Genomic DNA, 20,661 nt, shown 5'->3' on the forward strand with positions numbered 1-20,661 from the left:
GATTTACCAGTTGAAAACCAGTACGATTACCAGTTTATTTACCAGTTAAAAACCAGTAGATGATTACCAGTTGATTTACCAGTTGAAAACCAGTACGAACACTAGTTGATTTACCACTTGAAAAACCAGTTCAATGTATCTTATGCATATTCATGATTGATATGCATGTTTTCACAGAAAATCTAATTATCATGATCTGTCAAGCAAATGTGACAATACACATAAATGTTGTGATTTACATTTTCTTAGTTGATTATTGACAAATATATTACACATGTCTGATCATGTTCATCTAATTTAAGACGTAAAATTTGATATATTGATATATGTAATTACTAACCAGAAATAAAGTGTATAAATTTGTATATATGTATGCACGAATTTTAAATGTCGACTCACATGATACACATCTGTAATCTACTTCAAATGATCATTGTGATGGGGTAATTGCAAGAGTTAGTATATGTGGTCAAGTTGGTGGCCAGATGCTAATAATGATTATCGATTATCAGTTGATTGCTTACTGGATAATCATCTGAAAAATCAACTGGTAATTCAACTGGTAAATCAACCGGTAAAACAACTGGTAATTCAACTGGTAAATCAACTGGTCCCGGTAAGTGTTGTTTTCAATTTCCATATTAAAAACCAGTTGAACCTACCAGTTGTACCTACTGAACCTACTGGTGTCAACTGGTACCAGTTGCCTACTGGTTTCAACTGGAATTCCGACCTGGGCGTGCAACGCAGCATTCGTAATAGCAGTTATTGTTCATGCTCATTGGACTGTATTTTGCACTCGCTATTCATAGAACCATCGTGTTAATCAGATTATCTCCAAACAACCTGGCAAGGGGGGATTTGGGGCTTGGCACAATGGGGATTAGCGCTGTGGCATGATAAGAGTTAAAGGTAAAGAACAATTTGGGAAACGTCCTCCTCTCAAAAAATGAAATGGAAGCTCTTATTACCAATCATGTGAAAGAATATGTTTTGACTAGTACGTGATGATACAAATTTTGCTGGGAAACCGCCTACTAATTGAAATATTTGGTAAATTATTATATCTATCCGGACTGGATAGATATAGGGTAGTCCCATATACATCTATGTACAGTGTTTGTAACTTTACCAAGACTGGGCCAAATTTCTTATCATTTTGATGATTCCAGAACCTTGTAGTACACACCAATACTTATATGCTAGATGATCAACCTTTTGTGATCGATTCCACAACGTTTCTTCAAAATGCAATCGCATGACCAGAATTGGTCTATACCTTTCAGTATAGGAACATCTCATGGATGTTAGACGTATTCATTAATTAAATGCATATGTTTCGTTTTGTTTCATTTAGATTTACTGCACCAGTTTCATTTTTAAAAAGCCCATATTTTGTTGCTGATGTATCTCCGTAGATAATTGACGTCATTTTAAACTAAGATGTAAGACAATATGCAATCAATTTCCTCGGAAAGATCTGCTTTCAGTTCACACCCAATTTCATTTCCTTTGAGTTATCATATAAGGTATCACGAAGGGAGCCACCCTGTGCCGATCCTGAGCGACTCAGGTTTTTGTGTTTTTTTTCTCTAACAATTTCCGAGAAACCCTAGTTTTATACGAGCGGGTTTGTCAGGAAGGTGCCGAAAGAAAGGACATGATTCGGTAAAGCCCCCATCACACCGAACTAGTTCTCAATACGTTCGGGAAAATGTTGCCAAACGGGTTCAAACTGTGTGCGACCGGATTTGAACGAAGTAGATCTGTTTAAGAACTTTACGGACGGGCTCGGACTGCTGGCTATACGGGAGAGTGCTCTAGAAGTTAGAGCCTGTTCAAAATTGTCCGCGTCCTGCAATTAGGCGGAGTGACTACGTACTTAAAACGAGGAGGACGTACTACAAACGGACTGATTGCCGTACTATGAACGGAATTGCCGGGCTTCGAGCCTACTAGGAACGTGTTACATCGTAATGTGGTCGAGCATCAATCAGCAGCAGCTAAGCCCCCATCACTCCAAACAAGTTCTCACTACGTTCCAGAACCGTCCTAGAAAACATTTTTTAAGGTAATGGTCGTGGCAGATTGTGTAAATAATGTTTATGATACGATCCTAGATCGTTCATAAACCGTCCTCAATACGTCCATCTCGTATGTACCCCGTCCATAGTCAGTTCATATCGAGTTCAGATCGGGTACATTTGCCATTTCCAAGCAGTCTAAGCTCGTCCGTAATCAGTTTAAACTACTTCTTAACTAGTTCTACCTCGTTCCCAATACGTCCAAACCAAGCTAATTCGTAACACTTTCGTAACACGTTCATAATAGGACCGAAGAACGGCAATTCCGTTCGTAGTATGTCCATCTCGTTTAAAGTATGTTGTCAATCCGTCTAATTGCAGGACGGGGACAATTTTAAACAGGCTCAAAGTTTTAGAGCACCCTTTCGGTCCAAGCCAGTCCGAGCCCGTCCATAGTGTTCTTAAACAGACCGTAAACAGTTGCTTCTACGTTCACTCCTTTCGCACACAGTTTGAGCAAGTTTGGCAACATTTTAGAGAACATAGTATACAAATATACACTGTCTTGAGAGGTTCTGGTTAAAACTATTGGCAAGAGGTGACTCCAATAGTACTTTTGGAGTCACCGAGTGCCAATAGTTTTAACCAGTTCCTCAAAAAGAAGGCAGGGTATATTTGTTTTATATCCTACATCAAAAATTTATAATCAAGCAAAATAATTCACAAATTTATAATCAAGCAAAATAAGTCACCTTTAATATTTGCTCGGTTGCTCCTGCCTTGAGGTCTCCAACTGGTTTTCCACTGAATCCAAACATTCCAAATCATCTTACTCTAAGTCTAACTCGAACAAGTTCCAACGTCAACGATTGTCAACGATAACATATTTACAGTGTTTCAAACGTTTAACAAACAATGTTTCAAACATATATACATCCTTCCATGTTACATCTGGTCTACTTGTAAAAATTCACCACACAGCTATTAAAATGAAACGGTTGTGGGTAAAGATTCTGCTGGTTCATGTCAATGTTTATAGTTCCAAACATCCTGTCTTGCTGTTGTTGTGGTTGTGGAAGTTGGGCTGGTGGGATCACTTGCAAGGGAAGGGCATCCATAACGCGTAGAAGCTGACTATCTGTGAAGTCAAAGATGTCTGGATCATCGTCATTGTCAATGTTTTCTATCTCATCTAGATTAGAGGTTGACGCTGTTGCTGTTGATGTTGATGGTTGATCTGGATGAATTCTAGAAAGAGTTTCTGACATTTCACGCTTCTTTAGCTCACTAGTACGAACATAGTTTTTGATCGATGTTTCGGAGCGGTGGCCTGAAACGGACATGATATCTCTCGATGCATGCCCTGTATGATCGAGCAAAGTAATACTTGTTGCACGCACGGAGTGGTTGGTGTAGTGATTTGTGCAACCAGCGGCTTTACAAATGTTCTTCGTCATTTGAGAAAGGGTCCACTTCCCAACAGGGGGATTCGAATACCACACATCTTCCTCACCGACTCTCTGCTTTGGCCTCTGCCACATCCATTCACACTGAGGATTCAGTTTCGACAAGTTCTTTTTCATGTTCATGACAGGGCACCTGGGGTCTCCTGGGAGTGCATGCATTTGTCCACCCTGAACTGCGACAGAAACTGCAAAATTCGCCAAACACTGACATTCCATACTTAATTTGTTTCTTTGTGTTGTCGCTGTCCATAGAATAAATAAAATCATTCAGATCTTCTTCTTCTTTGACATTGTCAAATCTCCGATTTGCGGAGGCCGCCATCTTTGCAGACGATCATAACAACCACAAATTCAAGACCGAATGCTGGCGCTATACAGGTAATGCAGTTTATACTGTGACTCAAGCGTAATCTTTACGTCTTGAGTGCCGTGACACCGCGACTGCAGGCATTTGAAATCGTGTACGCTCGCTGAATTTTCAAAAAAAAGATCAACTCCCAAATAGTACTTCTAATCCCGAATAGTACTCTCATATAGTACTTTTTCAGAGCAACCTTAAAATAGTTGGAATATTTCTGGTTATGTGACGAGCTCTCAACCAACCAAAAACAAATAAATTGTTGATGCATGATGTAATGAGAACTAGTTTGGTGTGATGGGGGCTTCACTTAAATATCTTGATTTGCACACCTTGAATCATTGAAGTTGAGCGGGAATAAGGAATGGCAAGAACGCGCTGGGGTTTTATAACCAGGACGTGATTTCACACGCTCTAGGAGCGCGTTCGATCGCACTAAGAACGAGATGAGGACGAGCCGAACTCTCTCTAAACTTTTTAGAATGGGTTTGGTCGAATTGGGAACGAGGTAGAACTAGTTATAGACGGGTATAGACTGACTACGGACTGGCTTGAACTGCCTGGAAATGGCAAATTTACCCGATCTGAACTTGATATGAACTGACTGTGGACGGGGTGCTGACGAGATGGACGTATTGAGGACTATTTATGAACAAACTAGGGTCGTATTATCGATATCTTTTACAAATCCTACTCCGACCACAACCCGTTTTACGATTTTCTAGGACGGTTCCAAAACGTAGTGAGAACTAGTTTGGTGTGATAAAGACTTAACCTGGCGTAATAACATAACTATTAAAAAAAAAAATTGAGACAAATCCAGCGACATCAATAGTAAACACAAATAATATAAGAGAGAGGTCAATTAATTTTCATAATTAAAGTTTCTATTAAGAAACGAGAATTTGGTTGGTGATAATAATAAAAAACTGACTAATTGCCATATAACACTGAACGACTACAACAACATTATGCAGTGGGTAAAGGCGGCGTGCAGCAAGCTATGTCGCATTCCCGCGCAATCAGAGAACTATAATTCCGCGCTTCAGTTCGAGGATCGACCATGGGATCGACAGAGAAATAAAACCGCTGTGATTGAAGGCTAACTAAGGAGTTAAATTGTAATATTTAAAGTTTTTTATAAAATAGGGGGTCATAAATAATGGTAGATACTGCATTGAAAGAGAGAGAGGAATGGGGGAGGAGGAAAGGGAGAGAGAGAGAGGGAGAGAGAGAATAAGAGAGATAGAAAGAGAGAGAGAGAGAGAGAGAGGAGGGGGTGGCAATTACAAGGGGATTTCTTCCACGCGCCAGTGACCCAAATATAATTTTACTGCCAACATTTATGAAGTTAATAGCCTTACAAGAGATTGGATCAGACCACAAAATAATGTAGTGAAATTGCACATTTGTTCATGTACGTTCTATATAACATTTACGTTATTTGCTTAATAGAATATGGGCCCGAACCCAAATTTTTGACCAAATAGGTTGACATTTTAGCATCGACCCGAGTAACCCTTCCCCAGGGCAGTGACATCGGGGCACAATGTCAATCCATTACTCAATGTGAGGGCCCATTTCAAAGAAATGAATGATTTCTCAGCCATTGGTTATGATCCGCGTGCAAATTCAAATTGAGATTTGAAAGTAAGTTGAACGTCCATTGATAATACATTTCTGTGATTCATGTGTTTTGTTTTTGTTGCTGTTGTTAATGCTGTTGTTGCTGTTGTTTTACTTTTAAATACCAGTGTCAATTAAGAGTCAACGTTCTTCCCCCATTCCATCACAGGTCAGGTTGGTGATCATATACCGTCAATGACAGAGAAGGAAATCGATCGGGTTGCTGAAGATGTCAAACGCTATTTGGCAATTCTTCTATGTCAGATTCAAGCCGATCCACTGAACAGCGAACTTGTACTTGCATTTGAACGCATCTTCACCAATCTAACGTTAATGGAAGAAGACAAAGGTACCAAGCGCAAGGCACCGCTTCTATACGACGACCTCCTCGGGACCAAAGTCAACGGAATCTATCCTAAACGCTTGTTGGTGGAAGGTGAAGGTGGTGTGGGGAAGACCACTTTTTGCGCCAAGATTGCTTGGGATTGGATCCACGGAAAAGGCTACAAAGATTTCAAACTTGTCCTTGTCGTCCTCCTTCGCGAGGCAAAGGACAAGACTGTTGGAGAGGTAGTGAAGTCATATCTTTCTGACAACAATCCGGTCACAGCCAAGCAGCTAGACAAGTACATCCTCTCAAATCCAGATGACGTCCTTCTAGTCCTGGACGGCCTAGATGAGTTTGCTGTCGATCTTAACAGCACTCAGCAAATCGCCCTGATCACCCTCAATCGGTTGTTCAAATCAGGCACAGTACTAATCACATCACGGCAATGGAGATCAGATGAGATTAGGAAGAATGCCTATCTCAGGAAGGTGTTTGCTTTCATTGCCATAGAAGGTTTCTCTCCTGAAAACCTCTCTTCTTACATCACCAAGTTCTTTCATCCAGACAAAGCTTCCTCTGAAGATCTGAGCCGATTCATATCAAATAACGCTGTGATAAGAGAGAACATGGCTCCCTACCCCATATACACAGCCATGCTGTGTATCATGTGGAAAGAGTTTGATGGAGAGCGCCGAGAGGCAATGTCCAAGCTGCAAACATTCTCCCAGCTATTCGATGAGATGGTTCGATTTTTGGTTGATCATTACCTCTCCAAGCTCACTGTACCCTCAGCAGATGCTGATGAAAAATTGGATGAAAACCGCTCGGAAATTCTTAATCATGAGATTTACATTGGTTGTGTTGCCTTCCAGGGTCTTCTCGAGAGACGGTTGGTGTTCAGTGAAGAAGAGTTTCAGAGCTGCCCGGGATCTGTGGATACAGGTTGTAAAGTTGGAGTACTTACTAAAGAAAAGCATATTCCTTCGAGGAGAGACAGAAGACATCATTCCCACTCTGCAGGCTTAGCTGTGCAGTTTCCCCATAAGCTATTCCAGGAGTATCTATCTGGAATGTATCTTGCATCTCTCTACAACTCGAACCGTAATGAGTATGACAAGTTGATAGCGAATATCATACCGAAAGCAGAGGAATACCGGTACCTACTGTATTTCACCGCGGCCCAGCAGAAGGAGATCGGCTTGGATATTGTATCTCTTCTCATAACGTCGAAGAGTGAGCATCGCCCTACTGAAAACTTCATCGTTGATGTAGCATTTGAGAGCCAAGACCAATCAGTAGCCAAATCAGTGGCGGATCATCTCTACCGTTATCCCGGTAAGACACTGGAGATCACTGGAGAGATGCAGGTACACACAGTATCAGGGCATATTTTCGTGATGAATCACCGTGAACCGGTAAGGATGTAACGTCGAATTGTAGCAACGTATAAATTGCATAGTTGTATGCTCTCTTTGAGTGATAAAGTTTCTATTTGATTTAAATTTTATTATATAAGACTTAGGATGACATCGTTTGATTTTAACACTAATTGACCGTCTACATAAACCTTGTATACAAACGATGCTTTGAATCCCGACATGCGCTAATAACGTAATGCATCCTGACCAACTTCTCTTCACCCAAATGTTAAAAAGAAGCTTGATATAATCCATTTTCTTTAATCACGAAGCATGTTTAAAACCACTTCTTCGGATCTTGCATGGGTAAAACTCTGATCATCATTTATAATCTGAAAACTGCAATGTACACAAACAACATTTACTATTAATATTTACAATAGTTAATGAGTATTAGGACTTTTATTTGGTAATTGTAATTTATTGTCATTGCAGCACAACCCGTGTTGCATGTACATGTACAATGCACATGTATTTGAAATGAATCCTTGTGTAATAATGCAACATTTTTAATCTCACGAATCCCAATAGGATTTGTGCGTTCATACTGTTCAAACCAGTATAATAAAGACACACACGGAAAAATGGAAACAAAATCCGTATCCATTACGCCAAATAACAGAAATAACGAGTTTTTCGTCTGGACTTTTTCATAAAAGGAGGGGCAGGGCATTACTATTTACTATTTTTCATTTTTTTTTGCTTTATTTTCGAAGACGGCCGCCATGCTAAATATAGCTGGTCAAGGTATATTTATTCACATAATTATATTGCGCTATTTGAGTATACTAATTGTATGACTTAACAAATCATTTTAGTCCACTTGCTGAGCAAGTTTCAAAATTCACAAACCACCTGTGGAAATGTACATGTGTTCAGCTTGAATAGCTTTAGAAGCTTTTTATAAAAAATGTACGGCCTTTTTTTCTTCTTCTTTTTCCGAATAGTATACAAAAAAGAAGGCGGCGATGTGTGCAACTTAACTGTGTGTATATGCAGCTATAGACGCAAGACCCAGTCGTTTTGAATACTTTAAGCTTCACATCATTATAAAGATAAGATATACACAAGATAGCCGACATAGGGGGATTTGGGGTGTACATATTTAGCTTAGACATTCATATTTCAATTATTTCCATGCTTTTATGTTTCTTGCCTTAAAATATTGTTTGTGTACATGTACCTTGTAGGATGACCTGATTATTAGGGGTTCACGTGGACGGACGGTTTCAGAGGATCTGGCTGAATTCATATGCTCATCACGATCACTGAGATTTGTGGCGATCGTTCATGTTATACATGACGTCTTCTACTCGGTGCTTGCGAATAAAGCTGTCGATTCCAAGGTCAGAATAATTTCTGATTTCTAATTTCTGATTTCTGATAATGTTTTAAGCCTTACTATCATGAAGGACCATCACGAGGCAACTGCTTCACTCATATATACACACTTTCCCCCACAGGCAACCGGTCATATGATTATTTGTATCGCTTATCCTCTTCACCCCCCCCCCCCTCCCACTATAAAAGGTCTAGCGATGCCCCTGCGCAAAGCGTGCGAGTGGACGGGCGAATAAGCATTGGAGACGTTCATTTGACCTATGACATTTTGACATCATACGACTCCATGCAGTGGCTAATTACGAACTCGCTTATTAGGGGTATATTAACAATCAGAATCAGAGTAGCATCTTTCGTAGGAATTCAAATTGATGAAACCTTGATGTGGAAGGAGGAAATTCAGTGTATACGGAGGAAAATTGGACTGCTGTGTAAGTTGAGACACTATGTGCCTAATAAGCACATTATCATGCTCTTGTATAAATCCTTTATTCAGCCACACATACTTTATGGTATTGAAGTTTGGGAAATTTGCTATAAAAATAATTTAAATTGCATACTATTGGCACAGAAAATGGCCATGTGTATGACGACATGTCCCTATTTGTATTAGATGTGCACAATCTGTTCGAGCATTCAGTATCAACATTTGTTTATGACCTGCAGAAAGGACATTTATCACAAAAGTGAGAGAACATCTAATGCTACGATTACCTAAATGTAGTACGACACCTGGGACTCTTTCAATTTCTTTCATTGGAGCAAAGCTGTGGAATAATTTGCCCATCAATATAAGAGAATAAACAAGATCATCATTTCGTAAGAATCTCAGAATTTAACTCATAGGATCATTAATATAATATTAAGAAATGATATCGTACGAAGGGCGATATATATGGTTTACATTCTTTAGTGACAGCACGCGGGTATAGGGGGTGGCGACACTTTTGTGGTGTCCTTTGGAGGCATCTTGAAAGAAAATAATAACTTGCCGGCGCTCTTTCTTTAAGTGGTTAATTCACAGGTTTGATATGACATGGAATTATGATTAATTTTGTACATTATGGTTCAACTATTGATATTTTCTTTTTCTTTGTAACTCATGTAGGGATATGTATGCGACATTGTTTAATTGTTGTTATTTTGTTACCCACTTGAATACATTTGTAACATTTTGTTATGTTGTTAATAAATTATAATTCAACTCAAATCAATCATTCAATAAAATTTTTACTATCATAACAGATGGAGACTCTTCACACCCAGCTTGATGATCTCAAAGAACGTCCCGCTGCATCACGTGATCTCGCTCAGTTCATCTGCAAGATGCCTCATCTGAAGAAACTGACACTCCGTTATATAGGCCGCATGCACGATGCCTTCTACTCAACATTATCGTCAGAAGCGTCATCTGCAAAGGTAGTGATTAGAGAATATATTTTATAATATAAGTAAATCCCTACGCGTTTTGTTATAATGATGTCTACTCATTTCTAAAGTACACGAAACGGGATGATGTTACTGTCAAAATTAGTACACTGTTAACATGAAGCAGTGAGGAAAAGCTAGAGATTTATAAAGTAGGGGGCAAATGAGCGTAAGTCGGAATGCGCTACCTACCGAAAAAAAAAATCTTATAACAGTTGACAGTAGATAATATATTCCATATTGTTCATTCATAGGTGGCATTCAAAGCTACTTTTTAAAATGAATGATGATGGCAACTGTAAAATTAAGACACCTGACATCCAGTATGTGAATACCTCCACCCCTCCCCTTCCTCACTCAGTCTGTCGTGTCCTAAAAACCCTTCCATTCTGACAATCTTTGAGCCGCCACTATCAAGTGTCGTCACAACAATAATCAAAGCAATCAAGTTGTCCCCGGAACAAAATCAATGTTTTCTCTTAAAGAAAAACGACTGTTTTGCAATCTTGTTTTATTATATTTTTTCTGTAAGACTTTAGATCATGATTTAACTCCTTCATGCGGGTCAATTGTGAACTAGAGAATATTCACGATGTCTCATTTCATCCGTACTGTCACATTATACTTCTGAACATATTCTAATTGGATCATTCTATACAAAGAAATCTTCACCTTGACATAGCAGTAATGTATGAACACCATTTTCAATCTCAAAATAATACACGAACTATCAAAATTGGTGCAAATTTCAGGTGATAAGACTTGTACATTGTTACAAAATAAAGGATGGATGTGTTGATGTTTTCATCGTGACAACGATATTAATATAATTTTTAAGCAAATAGTTTCTTCTTAAATATACTTTGACTTGGTTATTGTTAAGTAATCATTCAACACATGCTACTATCCTAAAAGATTGAGACTCTTGACATCCAGCTTGATGATCTCAGTGAACGTCCCGCTGCATCACGTGATCTCGCTCAGTTCTTCTGCAAGATGCCTTATCTGAAGAAACTGACATTCCGTTGTGGAGGCCTTATGCACGATGACTTCTACTCAACATCTTCGTCGATAGCGTCATCTGCAAAGGTTATTGATTAGAGCATATATATTATTTTATAATCTAAGCAAATCACCAGGCGTTTTATTATACTGACGTGTACTCATTTCTATAGTACACGAAATGGGATGAGGCTACTCTCCAAATTAGACAACCCTTGAGAGAAAGCAGCTAGGAAAAGTTAAAGTTTAATGAAATAGGGGCAAATGAGCGTAAGTGGATATGAGCTCCCTACAGAAAAATATTAGCAAAATTGATAGTAAGTAATATATACAATATTTGTCATTCCTACGTGGCAATAAAAAGCAACGTACCGGCAATTATATTTACAAAGTACTATTTAAATTAAATGTAAGAATATTAAATCGTTTTTTGTTTTAATTGAATGACGATGACAACTGCACAAATTGATACCCTTAACATCTAGTATTTGAATACCCCCCCCCCCCTCTCACTCGGTGTGTCGTGCAAATGCAGAAGAGATAGCGAGATCACCAAATCATATGTCCGGTAAATCCCCTCCTTTCTGAAAACCTTTGAGCCGCCACTTCACAATATCGTCGACATAATTAGGGTGTTCAAGTTGTCTCTGGTTTATAGAAAGCGACCTTTCTGCCACCTTCTAGTTTTATTATATATTTTTTCTGTAAGATATTAGATCATGATGTAACTCCTTCACCATGTCGAATGTGATTTAGAGAATATTTATGATGTCCCATTTTCCCGTAATATCACATTATACTTCTGAACATATTCTGATGTCCCCTATTTGATGTTAGTTATGCCACAGTCCTAATTCGAACACCTGAACATAGCAGCAATGTATGAACACCATGTTCAATCTCAAATGAATACAGAAACTATCAAAATTAGAGCTTATTTCAGGTGTCGAGACTTGTAGACCTATATCATTACAAAATAAAGGTGGATAGGTTAAGACGTTTTCATTGTGGCAACGATATCAATACAATTTTTAAGCAAATTGTTTCATCTCGAATATACTTTTAGTTGGTTATTAATTAATCAGTCAACATGACATTACTACCATAACAGATTGAGACTCTTGCCATCCAGCTCGATGATCTCAGTGAACGTCCCTTTGCATCTCGCGGTCTTGCTGAGTTCATCTGCAAGATGCCTCATCTGAAGAACCTTACACTCTATGGGCAAGAGAGCTGGGATAATTACAAACTTCACGATGCCTTCTACTCAACATTTTCGTCGATGGCGTCATCTTCAAAGGTTTGATAACTTTGATTAGTGCATATATTTTACAATCTAAACAAATCACTACGCGTTATATACTGACGTGTACTCATTTCTATAGTACACGAAACGGGATGATGATACTGTCCAAATTAGAACACCGTTAATGGGAAAAACTAACGTTCTATGAAGTAGGGGAAAAGGAGCGTAAGTGGAAATGCACTACCTACAGAAAAAAGCATTATAAAAAAAATGACAGTACATAACTATATTCTCCATTCTTATGTGGCAATACAAAGCTACGTAAAATTAGATTTACACATTACCATTTCAATTGAATGTAAGAATAATCCTTTTTTGTTTGTTTAAATGATTGATAATGGCAACTGTAAAATTGGGACCCATCACATCGAGAATTTGAACCCCCCCCCCCCCTCACTCAGTCTGTCGTGCAAATGCGAGAGAGATAGCGAGATTACCAAATCATAATTATGTCCGATATTCCCTCCTTTCTGAGAATCTTCGAACCGCCACTACACATAATCAGGGTGTTCAAATTGTCACCCAAAAAAATAATTGTTTTCTCTTGAAGAAAAACGACCGTTCTGCCCTCTTGTTTTATTATATTTTTGCTGTAAGACTTTAGATCATGATAGGAGGTGTCAGATAGGGGCCAATTATCTAGAAAATAGCTATCTAGATAAAAGCTATCTAGATAATTTGCTGTCTGTCATCAATTAGCCCGCGAAAAATCTAACAACTTCGTACAAAAGAAAATTGTCCCTTATAGAGAAATTTCAAGTGAATTTTCGCGGGAAATTTCAGTTTTTTTACCTATCTGTGACCTACTTAGGTGATTTGTCTAGATAGCTATTAGGTTATTCAAAATGGATCAGGAAATTGTGTCTGACAACGGCTGATCTAACATCGCTTTAAACGATGGATATGTCATAACATTTACGAGTCTTACTCTATTGGAATGTATCATTTCATGTAACGAGGCATATTTCATCCGTTATGACCGGCTATATTATATTCATCTTGGTGGAAACTGAATAACTTGTTATTCTTGTATTGCTATATTATCACACATTGTTGATAGTATAGGCCTTATATATTCTTTCGATCCTGAACTTGAATATGCGTTTCTGATTGAAATACGATATACCAAACAGACTTATAATCAGTAAATCAATTTTTTTTATTATATTGCCATCACACTTTCAAAATGGTGAGCCCCCTCGCCACAACCAGATCGAAAGCTAAAGCCAAATTGGATCAAAAAGAACAAAAGGTTGAGACCACGATTATTCAAGCAGTGCAGGATTACCTAAAAGCAACGCCTTTTTTAAAGCAATTGATTCAGCAGTGGAAAAGGCAATCGACAGACAATTGAAAAAGTTATTTGATCGGATCGAGGGATTGGAGGAAAGTAATACTGCTACAACAGAACGACTAGAGATCAACGATGGAAGAATAATGGACTTAAAATCCAACGTCCAGGCCAAAGAAAATGAAATCAAGCAATTGAATAGTACGATCTCCACCCAAGCAACAACTTTCAACAACCTCCAACTTTCTGTGAATGACATGGAGCAGTATTCAAGAAGAGACTGCTTAAAATTCTACGGCATTCCTGAAAACACAGATGAGAATACTGTAACGAAACCGGAGCTCTGTCGAATACTCCCCAGCAGCTTATCTTGTCAGGATGCCTTCTGCTGGTATGTTTGCCTAGTCCGGTACCAATTTCGCCGTGGATCCGTTTGGCAGAGATATACTGCCCCGTTGACCTTGCACCACCTCTCGACCACCGTCCAGTCGACACTACCAGACCGTTTACAGGTCTGTACTTCACCACCGTCTTCTACCAACCCAGCCGACTAAACCAGTCCGCTTCTGCACCTTTCAAACGTCTATACTAGTCTGCTTGTGCATGCAACTCCATTTGGCCGCACCAGTTTGCTTCATGCACCTTTCAGACGTCTATACCAGTCTGCTTGTGCATGCAACTTCCATTGGCCGCACCAGTTTGCTTCATGCATGCACCTTCAAACAACCAGACCGTCTGTCTTTGTACAGTCAGCTTACTCGACCATGCCACTGGCTCTGCTACGCAGTAAGTCCCTACCAGCCGTCTACTCCAGACCACCGAAAGAGCAATCCCTGGTATCGTCTAATGCTAGAACGCAAAAGATCCAACAAACACAACCTAGATCCTAACCATGGTCGTCACCCAAGATCAGAAATCAATCTTAGGCTTCCTCATGGATAGACATGCAAACGATCATCTCAATCATTTCGTTGCACGCAATACTTTATTGGGCAAATATCCAAACATAGCCTAATTGCCTTACAGTGTAAGTGTGCCCAGTGGGCGACGGCAATTATGTAGACTATGACAGGAAACTCGTCTACAAGAATGACACTTGATTTATATACACATTTCTTAAATATTTGTTATTCTCGTTAGGTTTCCAAGAATTACATAAACATTGATATAACTTCACTTTCCAATATCAGATTGAAACAAACCATATATCAAATGAAAGCAGTAGTTTTAATCTATAAAACTAAACAGAAGAGAACAAGTAATTATTCATGGTAGAAAAGTAATTAGACTAAAACTGTCGAAAACATGCACGATCAAACATTCTTGAAATTGACACGTGACTATAGCATCGTTTATTTAACTTGAATTACGCCATCTACGCCGAAATAGCTATCTACGAAATGAAACCAATTTCGTGACACAACTCCCTTATTTTCCTTAGCTCGGTTACCGAGCGATATCTAACAACAATCTGCAAACTGCATATAACACATTTACAGAGAATAACGTCCATGGGCATCTAGGTATCCTTCCCACCGGAACCAGCGGTTCTAAGTTTATGCAGTACTGACTGAATTCTTCAACGAGAACTATCAGTGTCAGTTTGAGTTTCAGCATTCTTACTAGCAATTTCAGTCCACTCACTAGCCCATGCAGTCTCCGACGCCATTTTCCTAGATGAATATCGCAAGTCAAGTGGTGAAGGGGATCTTTCGTCGTTATCCAACTCTTCTTCTGGTTCGGGCGTAGATTGTCGGCTATGTCGAGGGGAAGCTTCCGATCCATCATGCTGTGGAGACTCCGGGGTCTTTTGACATGACGATTTCGTTGGGTCTCTTTGGGGCGATTTGGATTTTCGTCGCGATGAGCGGTAACGACGTGGTGACCTCCCTCGAGGTCGGTCCAATCTTGGATCATCACGTAGTGGCGACCGCCAGTCCATTCTTACATGACGCCACGATGCATCAGCTTTTTCAGAGGTCCCTGTTATTGGCGTGGAAGTGGGTTTGCATCTTGGCGAAGAAACAGGCGTTAAGCTGTGTTTTCTCACGGGAACCACAGCTACAGCGTGGGCTCCCTGATGCCGCTCTATCTCAGTCTTCCTACCCGTGCGATAATCACATTGGCCGCAACGATACTTCCGGATATGCACTTCCCGCTTGTGTCTTTGCAAAGAGTCTTTCTTCTCATAACTTTTGGTACAAGAGTCACATTGAAAGAAGTGGGTAGTCGCACGTCGGGCATCACCGTCTCTGTTTCTCTGCTTGTCGGATGTCATGTTCTTGCTTGCACTGGTTTCAGTGGGCATCGTCTGCTTGCACATTTCTGTGCCCATTTCTTCCAGCGCTGACAATGAGGCAATGGCAGTGCCTGCCTTTATGATCCCCTGTTCCCTTGTTGGATTGAACACCCTGACAGGCAACACATCTTCATCTGCCTTCACGACAGATCTGGCAACGATGGGTCCCTTTTTCCATAATTCGGTTGGGTTCACAGGAGATTCTACCAGTCCTTCACAAAGTGCTACCCTTTTACCTGTTACTCTGTCTGCTAGCACAATTTCGTGTCCTGGAGGAATTGAGTATTCCTTCCCCGCTACTATCCTTCTGCAGAATGATTCTCCTTCACTATCTAGGCATGGAATTATGCCCCATTCGGTCCTCAATTCCATCATCTGGCAGTCAAGTACGGCATTAATTTGAACTAGGAAATCTAGCCCAAGAATACCTTCGTTCTTGAGGCTGGCCACAGTAACCATTGTAGTGACAAGTGAATCTCCGATCTGCACTTCCAGCCTTGATTTACCTCTGGTCCTCAACGGGGTCCCATCTGCTTGTAGTACCACGCTGGTCACTGGTAATAACTCAGGTCTTCTATTATCCTCTATCCGGTCAAACACCTTATCTGAAATCAAAGTGTTGGTGGCTCCGGTGTCGATCAGTAATTTCAAGGACTGTCCATTGATTTTCCCTTCCAGGAAAAGTCCTTTCCTGTTAGGATCCTGAGACGAACCAACTCTGGTCTGCTCCTCTTCATCTGTCATCCCATTTGCAGTTGCCCACTGCAAGTTTGTATTTGCTTTCTCTGCTGCTGGTGGTGCTGTTCCTCCCCTAACTTTCCTTGGATAATGACATTGGTTCCTCCAGTGTCCCAATTCATTACAGTTGAAACACCGGTTATCTTCCCGTTCCGAGACTTTAGTTGGCATGGTTTGTTCCGGTCTCCTATCTGGTACATCTGGTTTAATTGTATTTCTCCCATTTCTCATGTCTAAGGCATCTAATACCTTCTTTACTATCTCATCGATAGTAGGATTCCTTGGTTGCTGTTCTCGGATGGGTGAAACCTCACACTCTTCCAGTGCTCGACTGTACGTGGTTGAACGCTTCACTTCGTTTCTCTGATCCTCCATCTTCAGGAAGGCCTCTGTATTTAAAGCTGCTTCCACGGCATCATCAAGCGTGCGAGGTTGAGCACGGAACAATCCTTCTCTTATTTCTGGTGTTACTACGGCATCCAGAAAATGCCCACGGGCTAGTCGGTCTTGTCCTTTTTCGTCGAACTCGGGGTAGGACAAAGCACACAGCTCCCGTATCGTTTGTCCTAATTCCTGGAGACTTTCCTTTGGTTGCCGACGACGCTGTCTCAACTCTGCTAGGTATACCTCAGCTTTACTTCCAAGACCAAACCGGTTCATGAGCCTGTATGCCAACTCGTCGTATGTCAAATCCACTCCAGGCTGTTGGGTTAACAACTTCACAGCAGATCCTCTCAAACTTGCAGCAAGAAACTGCACTGCTTCTACTTTGGTCCATCTGTTTACTCCAGCACATGCCTCAAAATGGTGCAAGTAATCCTCGACAGGAGTGTGACCGTCAAATCTGTCTGGTACCATATGGGGTCGTCTGCCGATTAATGCATCATTTGCCCTCCCCACATCATGCATAGGTGGAGAGAAAAGCGGTGGTGTAATATGAACTCCAGTTCCTGCAGTAGGCAGCCGCCTACTTTGTTCTCGGGGCGTTGAACTAAATCTAACCCACTGTGCCGCTGGCATCTGTGAATCTGCAGTTGATCCTGATGCAGTTTGTCCACTCAGAGTTGGGGAAAATGCCTCCTGGTGACCTGGTTCTGAGTCTGCAACTGGTGCCTGCCTCATCGAAGCACGTAGTTGCTCCATCATTTGATCTATTTCTGTCATACTGCTTTCTAAATGCGTCATCATTTCTCCTGGCGTTGGTCGAGTCTGCATATTTCTTCCTTGTGCCATTGTCACTGGATCCCACTTCTGACACCACATGTAACGAAACCGGAGCTCTGTCGAATACTCCCCAGCAGCTTATCTTGTCAGGATGCCTTCTGCTGGTATGTTTGCCTAGTCCGGTACCAATTTCGCCGTGGATCCGTTTGGCAGAGATATACTGCCCCGTTGACCTTGCACCACCTCTCGACCACCGTCCAGTCGACACTACCAGACCGTTTACAGGTCTGTACTTCACCACCGTCTTCTACCAACCGTTGTACCGTCGTGTACAACCAGCCGACTAAACCAGTCCGCTTCTGCACCTTTCAAACGTCTATACTAGTCTGCTTGTGCATGCAACTCCATTTGGCCGCACCAGTTTGCTTCATGCACCTTTCAGACGTCTATACCAGTCTGCTTGTGCATGCAACTTCCATTGGCCGCACCAGTTTGCTTCATGCATGCACCTTCAAACAACCAGACCGTCTGTCTTTGTACAGTCAGCTTACTCGACCATGCCACTGGCTCTGCTACGCAGTAAGTCCCTACCAGCCGTTTACTCCAGACCACCGAAAGAGCAATCCCTGGTATCGTCTAATGCTAGAACGCAAAAGATCCAACAAACACAACCTAGATCCTAACCATGGTCGTCACCCAAGATCAGAAATCAATCTTAGGCTTCCTCATGGAAAGACATGCAAACGATCATCTCAATCATTTCGTTGCACGCAATACTTTATTGGGCAAATATCCAAACATAGCCTAATTGCCTTACAGTGTAAGTGTGCCCAGTGGGCGACGGCAATTATGTAGACTATGACAGGAAACTCGTCTACAAGAATGACACTTGATTTATATACACATTTCTTAAATATTTGTTATTCTCGTTAGGTTTCCAAGAATTACATAAACATTGATATAACTTCACTTTCCAATATCAGATTGAAACAAACCATATATCAAATGAAAGCAGTAGTTTTAATCTATAAAACTAAACAGAAGAGAACAAGTAATTATTCATGGTAGAAAAGTAATTAGACTAAAACTGTCGAAAACATGCACGATCAAACATTCTTGAAATTGACACGTGACTATAGCATCGTTTATTTAACTTGAATTACGCCATCTACGCCGAAATAGCTATCTACGAAATGAAACCAATTTCGTGACAATACGGATGGTCAGATCTGCAGCCTTATGTCCGAGCGATTAGGCGTTCAATTGTCCGCGGAGGAGATTGACAGATCTCATCGTGTCTCACCCAGGGTGCAAAGCAGCTCGTCGAAGAGCGGAGATGCAACAACTACTACTACCGCGGATGGCGCTACAACCAGGAAGAAAAAGCCGAGAGCAATAATAGTGAAGTTCCGCTCCTATCGGAAGCGGTCAGCTGTTCTTCACGCTAGACGCAAACTGAAGGGGTCTGGCTTAGCTAGTAGGGACTTTTAGATTTGCACGTTGACAGCTTTGACTGCAACGCGTGACGTCATTTTAAGGCACTGCGCATGCGTCACGTCGTGTCAGTCGGCGATCGAGAGGGTGTCAACCTTGATTTTCCTAAATCTAGTACGGTACTAGTATATGCCGCGTAGGCATAAAATATACAGTTCCTCAGGTAGACAAAGGAACATCCTTTCCCTGATATTATGTACAAATGTGTAGAACAGGTGTCACATGCAGATTTACCTGTTCTACACATTTTTACATAATAGCAGTGAAGGGATGTTCTACCACAGTAATAGGCCATTTTCGTAATGTAACCAAATTTAATGCATAGGTCTTTGTGAAGTGCCTCAATACAAACTATTTCATTCACCTGATAAGAATAATAGTATTTCAATAGACAGAATCCTAACTGCATACATTAGTTGTTGCCAGGTTGGACAAACATTATACCTACCTAGCAACACTTAATATATGCATTTGCATTCTGACTATTGAAATACTATTATTCCTATCAGGTGAATGAAATAATTTGTATTGAGGCACTTCACAAAGACCTATGCATTAAATTTGGTTACATTTCGAAAATGGCCTATTATTGAGGGTAGAATGAGGAACTGTATATTTTGTCCTCTTTCTTTGTCTGTCATGTTCATAGTGTTACTTCCTGCATGCATGTATATCGTCGAGTGCAATCTAAAAGATTTCTAATTGTAGTCAACATGGGCAGTTGAGTACGTTGACACGCATGATCAGTCGGCGTTCGTCGTGTTCTCGTCCACTCAATCTAAAAGTCCCTATTGATGAAGCACTTACGGCATACAACCTAGATCTTTTTTTAAAAGTCAAGCATCACGAAAAGGTCAAAGAAGCCTGGACATCAGATGGTCACGTGATAGTTCTGATTGCCGCTACGAGAGGAAAAACTACAAAAAAAGATCATACGGAACTTAAATGATTTGAACAAACTACCATAATAAACCAATGGACACATGCATGCGATGATACATTCCACTACTTTGACTAGCATTTTCCCCACAATTGACTAAATTAGTCCTGATTTGCTTTTAATATTTCGTGTTGTATTTTTATTGTAAGTAAATTTTGAATGTTACTTGTTGTCATTAATTTTTTAGTTAATTTTTTCTTCCATTTATGAATTGTTCTTCTATTTCAACAATATTTCTCTGAACGTTTGTGTAGTTTGTTTAAGTTGTAGAACTGTTTTAAGTTATTGGTTTTAATCGTGTGTGTTTTAAGCTTTGGTTTCGTAACCTTAGTTTTGTATGTTCGTTTATATTATCTGTGTCATGTACACGTTTTTCTATTTTCTCTTTATTTCGTATGTCAAAATGCCAGTGAAAATGATCGGAATAAATGTGAAATA

General features: G+C 40.3%; 1 protein-coding gene across 1 annotated transcript in view; it reads left to right on the top strand.

Moving 5' to 3' along the window:
• LOC100889688 (baculoviral IAP repeat-containing protein 1e) overlaps window positions 1–20,661 on the top strand; it is a 66,986-nt gene that overhangs the window by 7,573 nt on the left and 38,752 nt on the right. Inside the window, exons 4-8 of the mRNA XM_030985960.1 lie at window positions 5,644–7,217; window positions 8,411–8,566; window positions 9,807–9,980; window positions 10,905–11,078; window positions 12,103–12,291. Coding sequence (XP_030841820.1) covers window positions 5,644–7,217; window positions 8,411–8,566; window positions 9,807–9,980; window positions 10,905–11,078; window positions 12,103–12,291 — 2,267 coding nt within the window. The remainder of the gene's footprint in view (window positions 1–5,643; window positions 7,218–8,410; window positions 8,567–9,806; window positions 9,981–10,904; window positions 11,079–12,102; window positions 12,292–20,661) is intronic.

Source organism: Strongylocentrotus purpuratus, unplaced genomic scaffold (genome assembly GCF_000002235.5).
Source record: "Strongylocentrotus purpuratus isolate Spur 01 unplaced genomic scaffold, Spur_5.0 spur5_scaffold_15, whole genome shotgun sequence".
Taxonomy (NCBI): domain Eukaryota; kingdom Metazoa; phylum Echinodermata; class Echinoidea; order Camarodonta; family Strongylocentrotidae; genus Strongylocentrotus; species Strongylocentrotus purpuratus.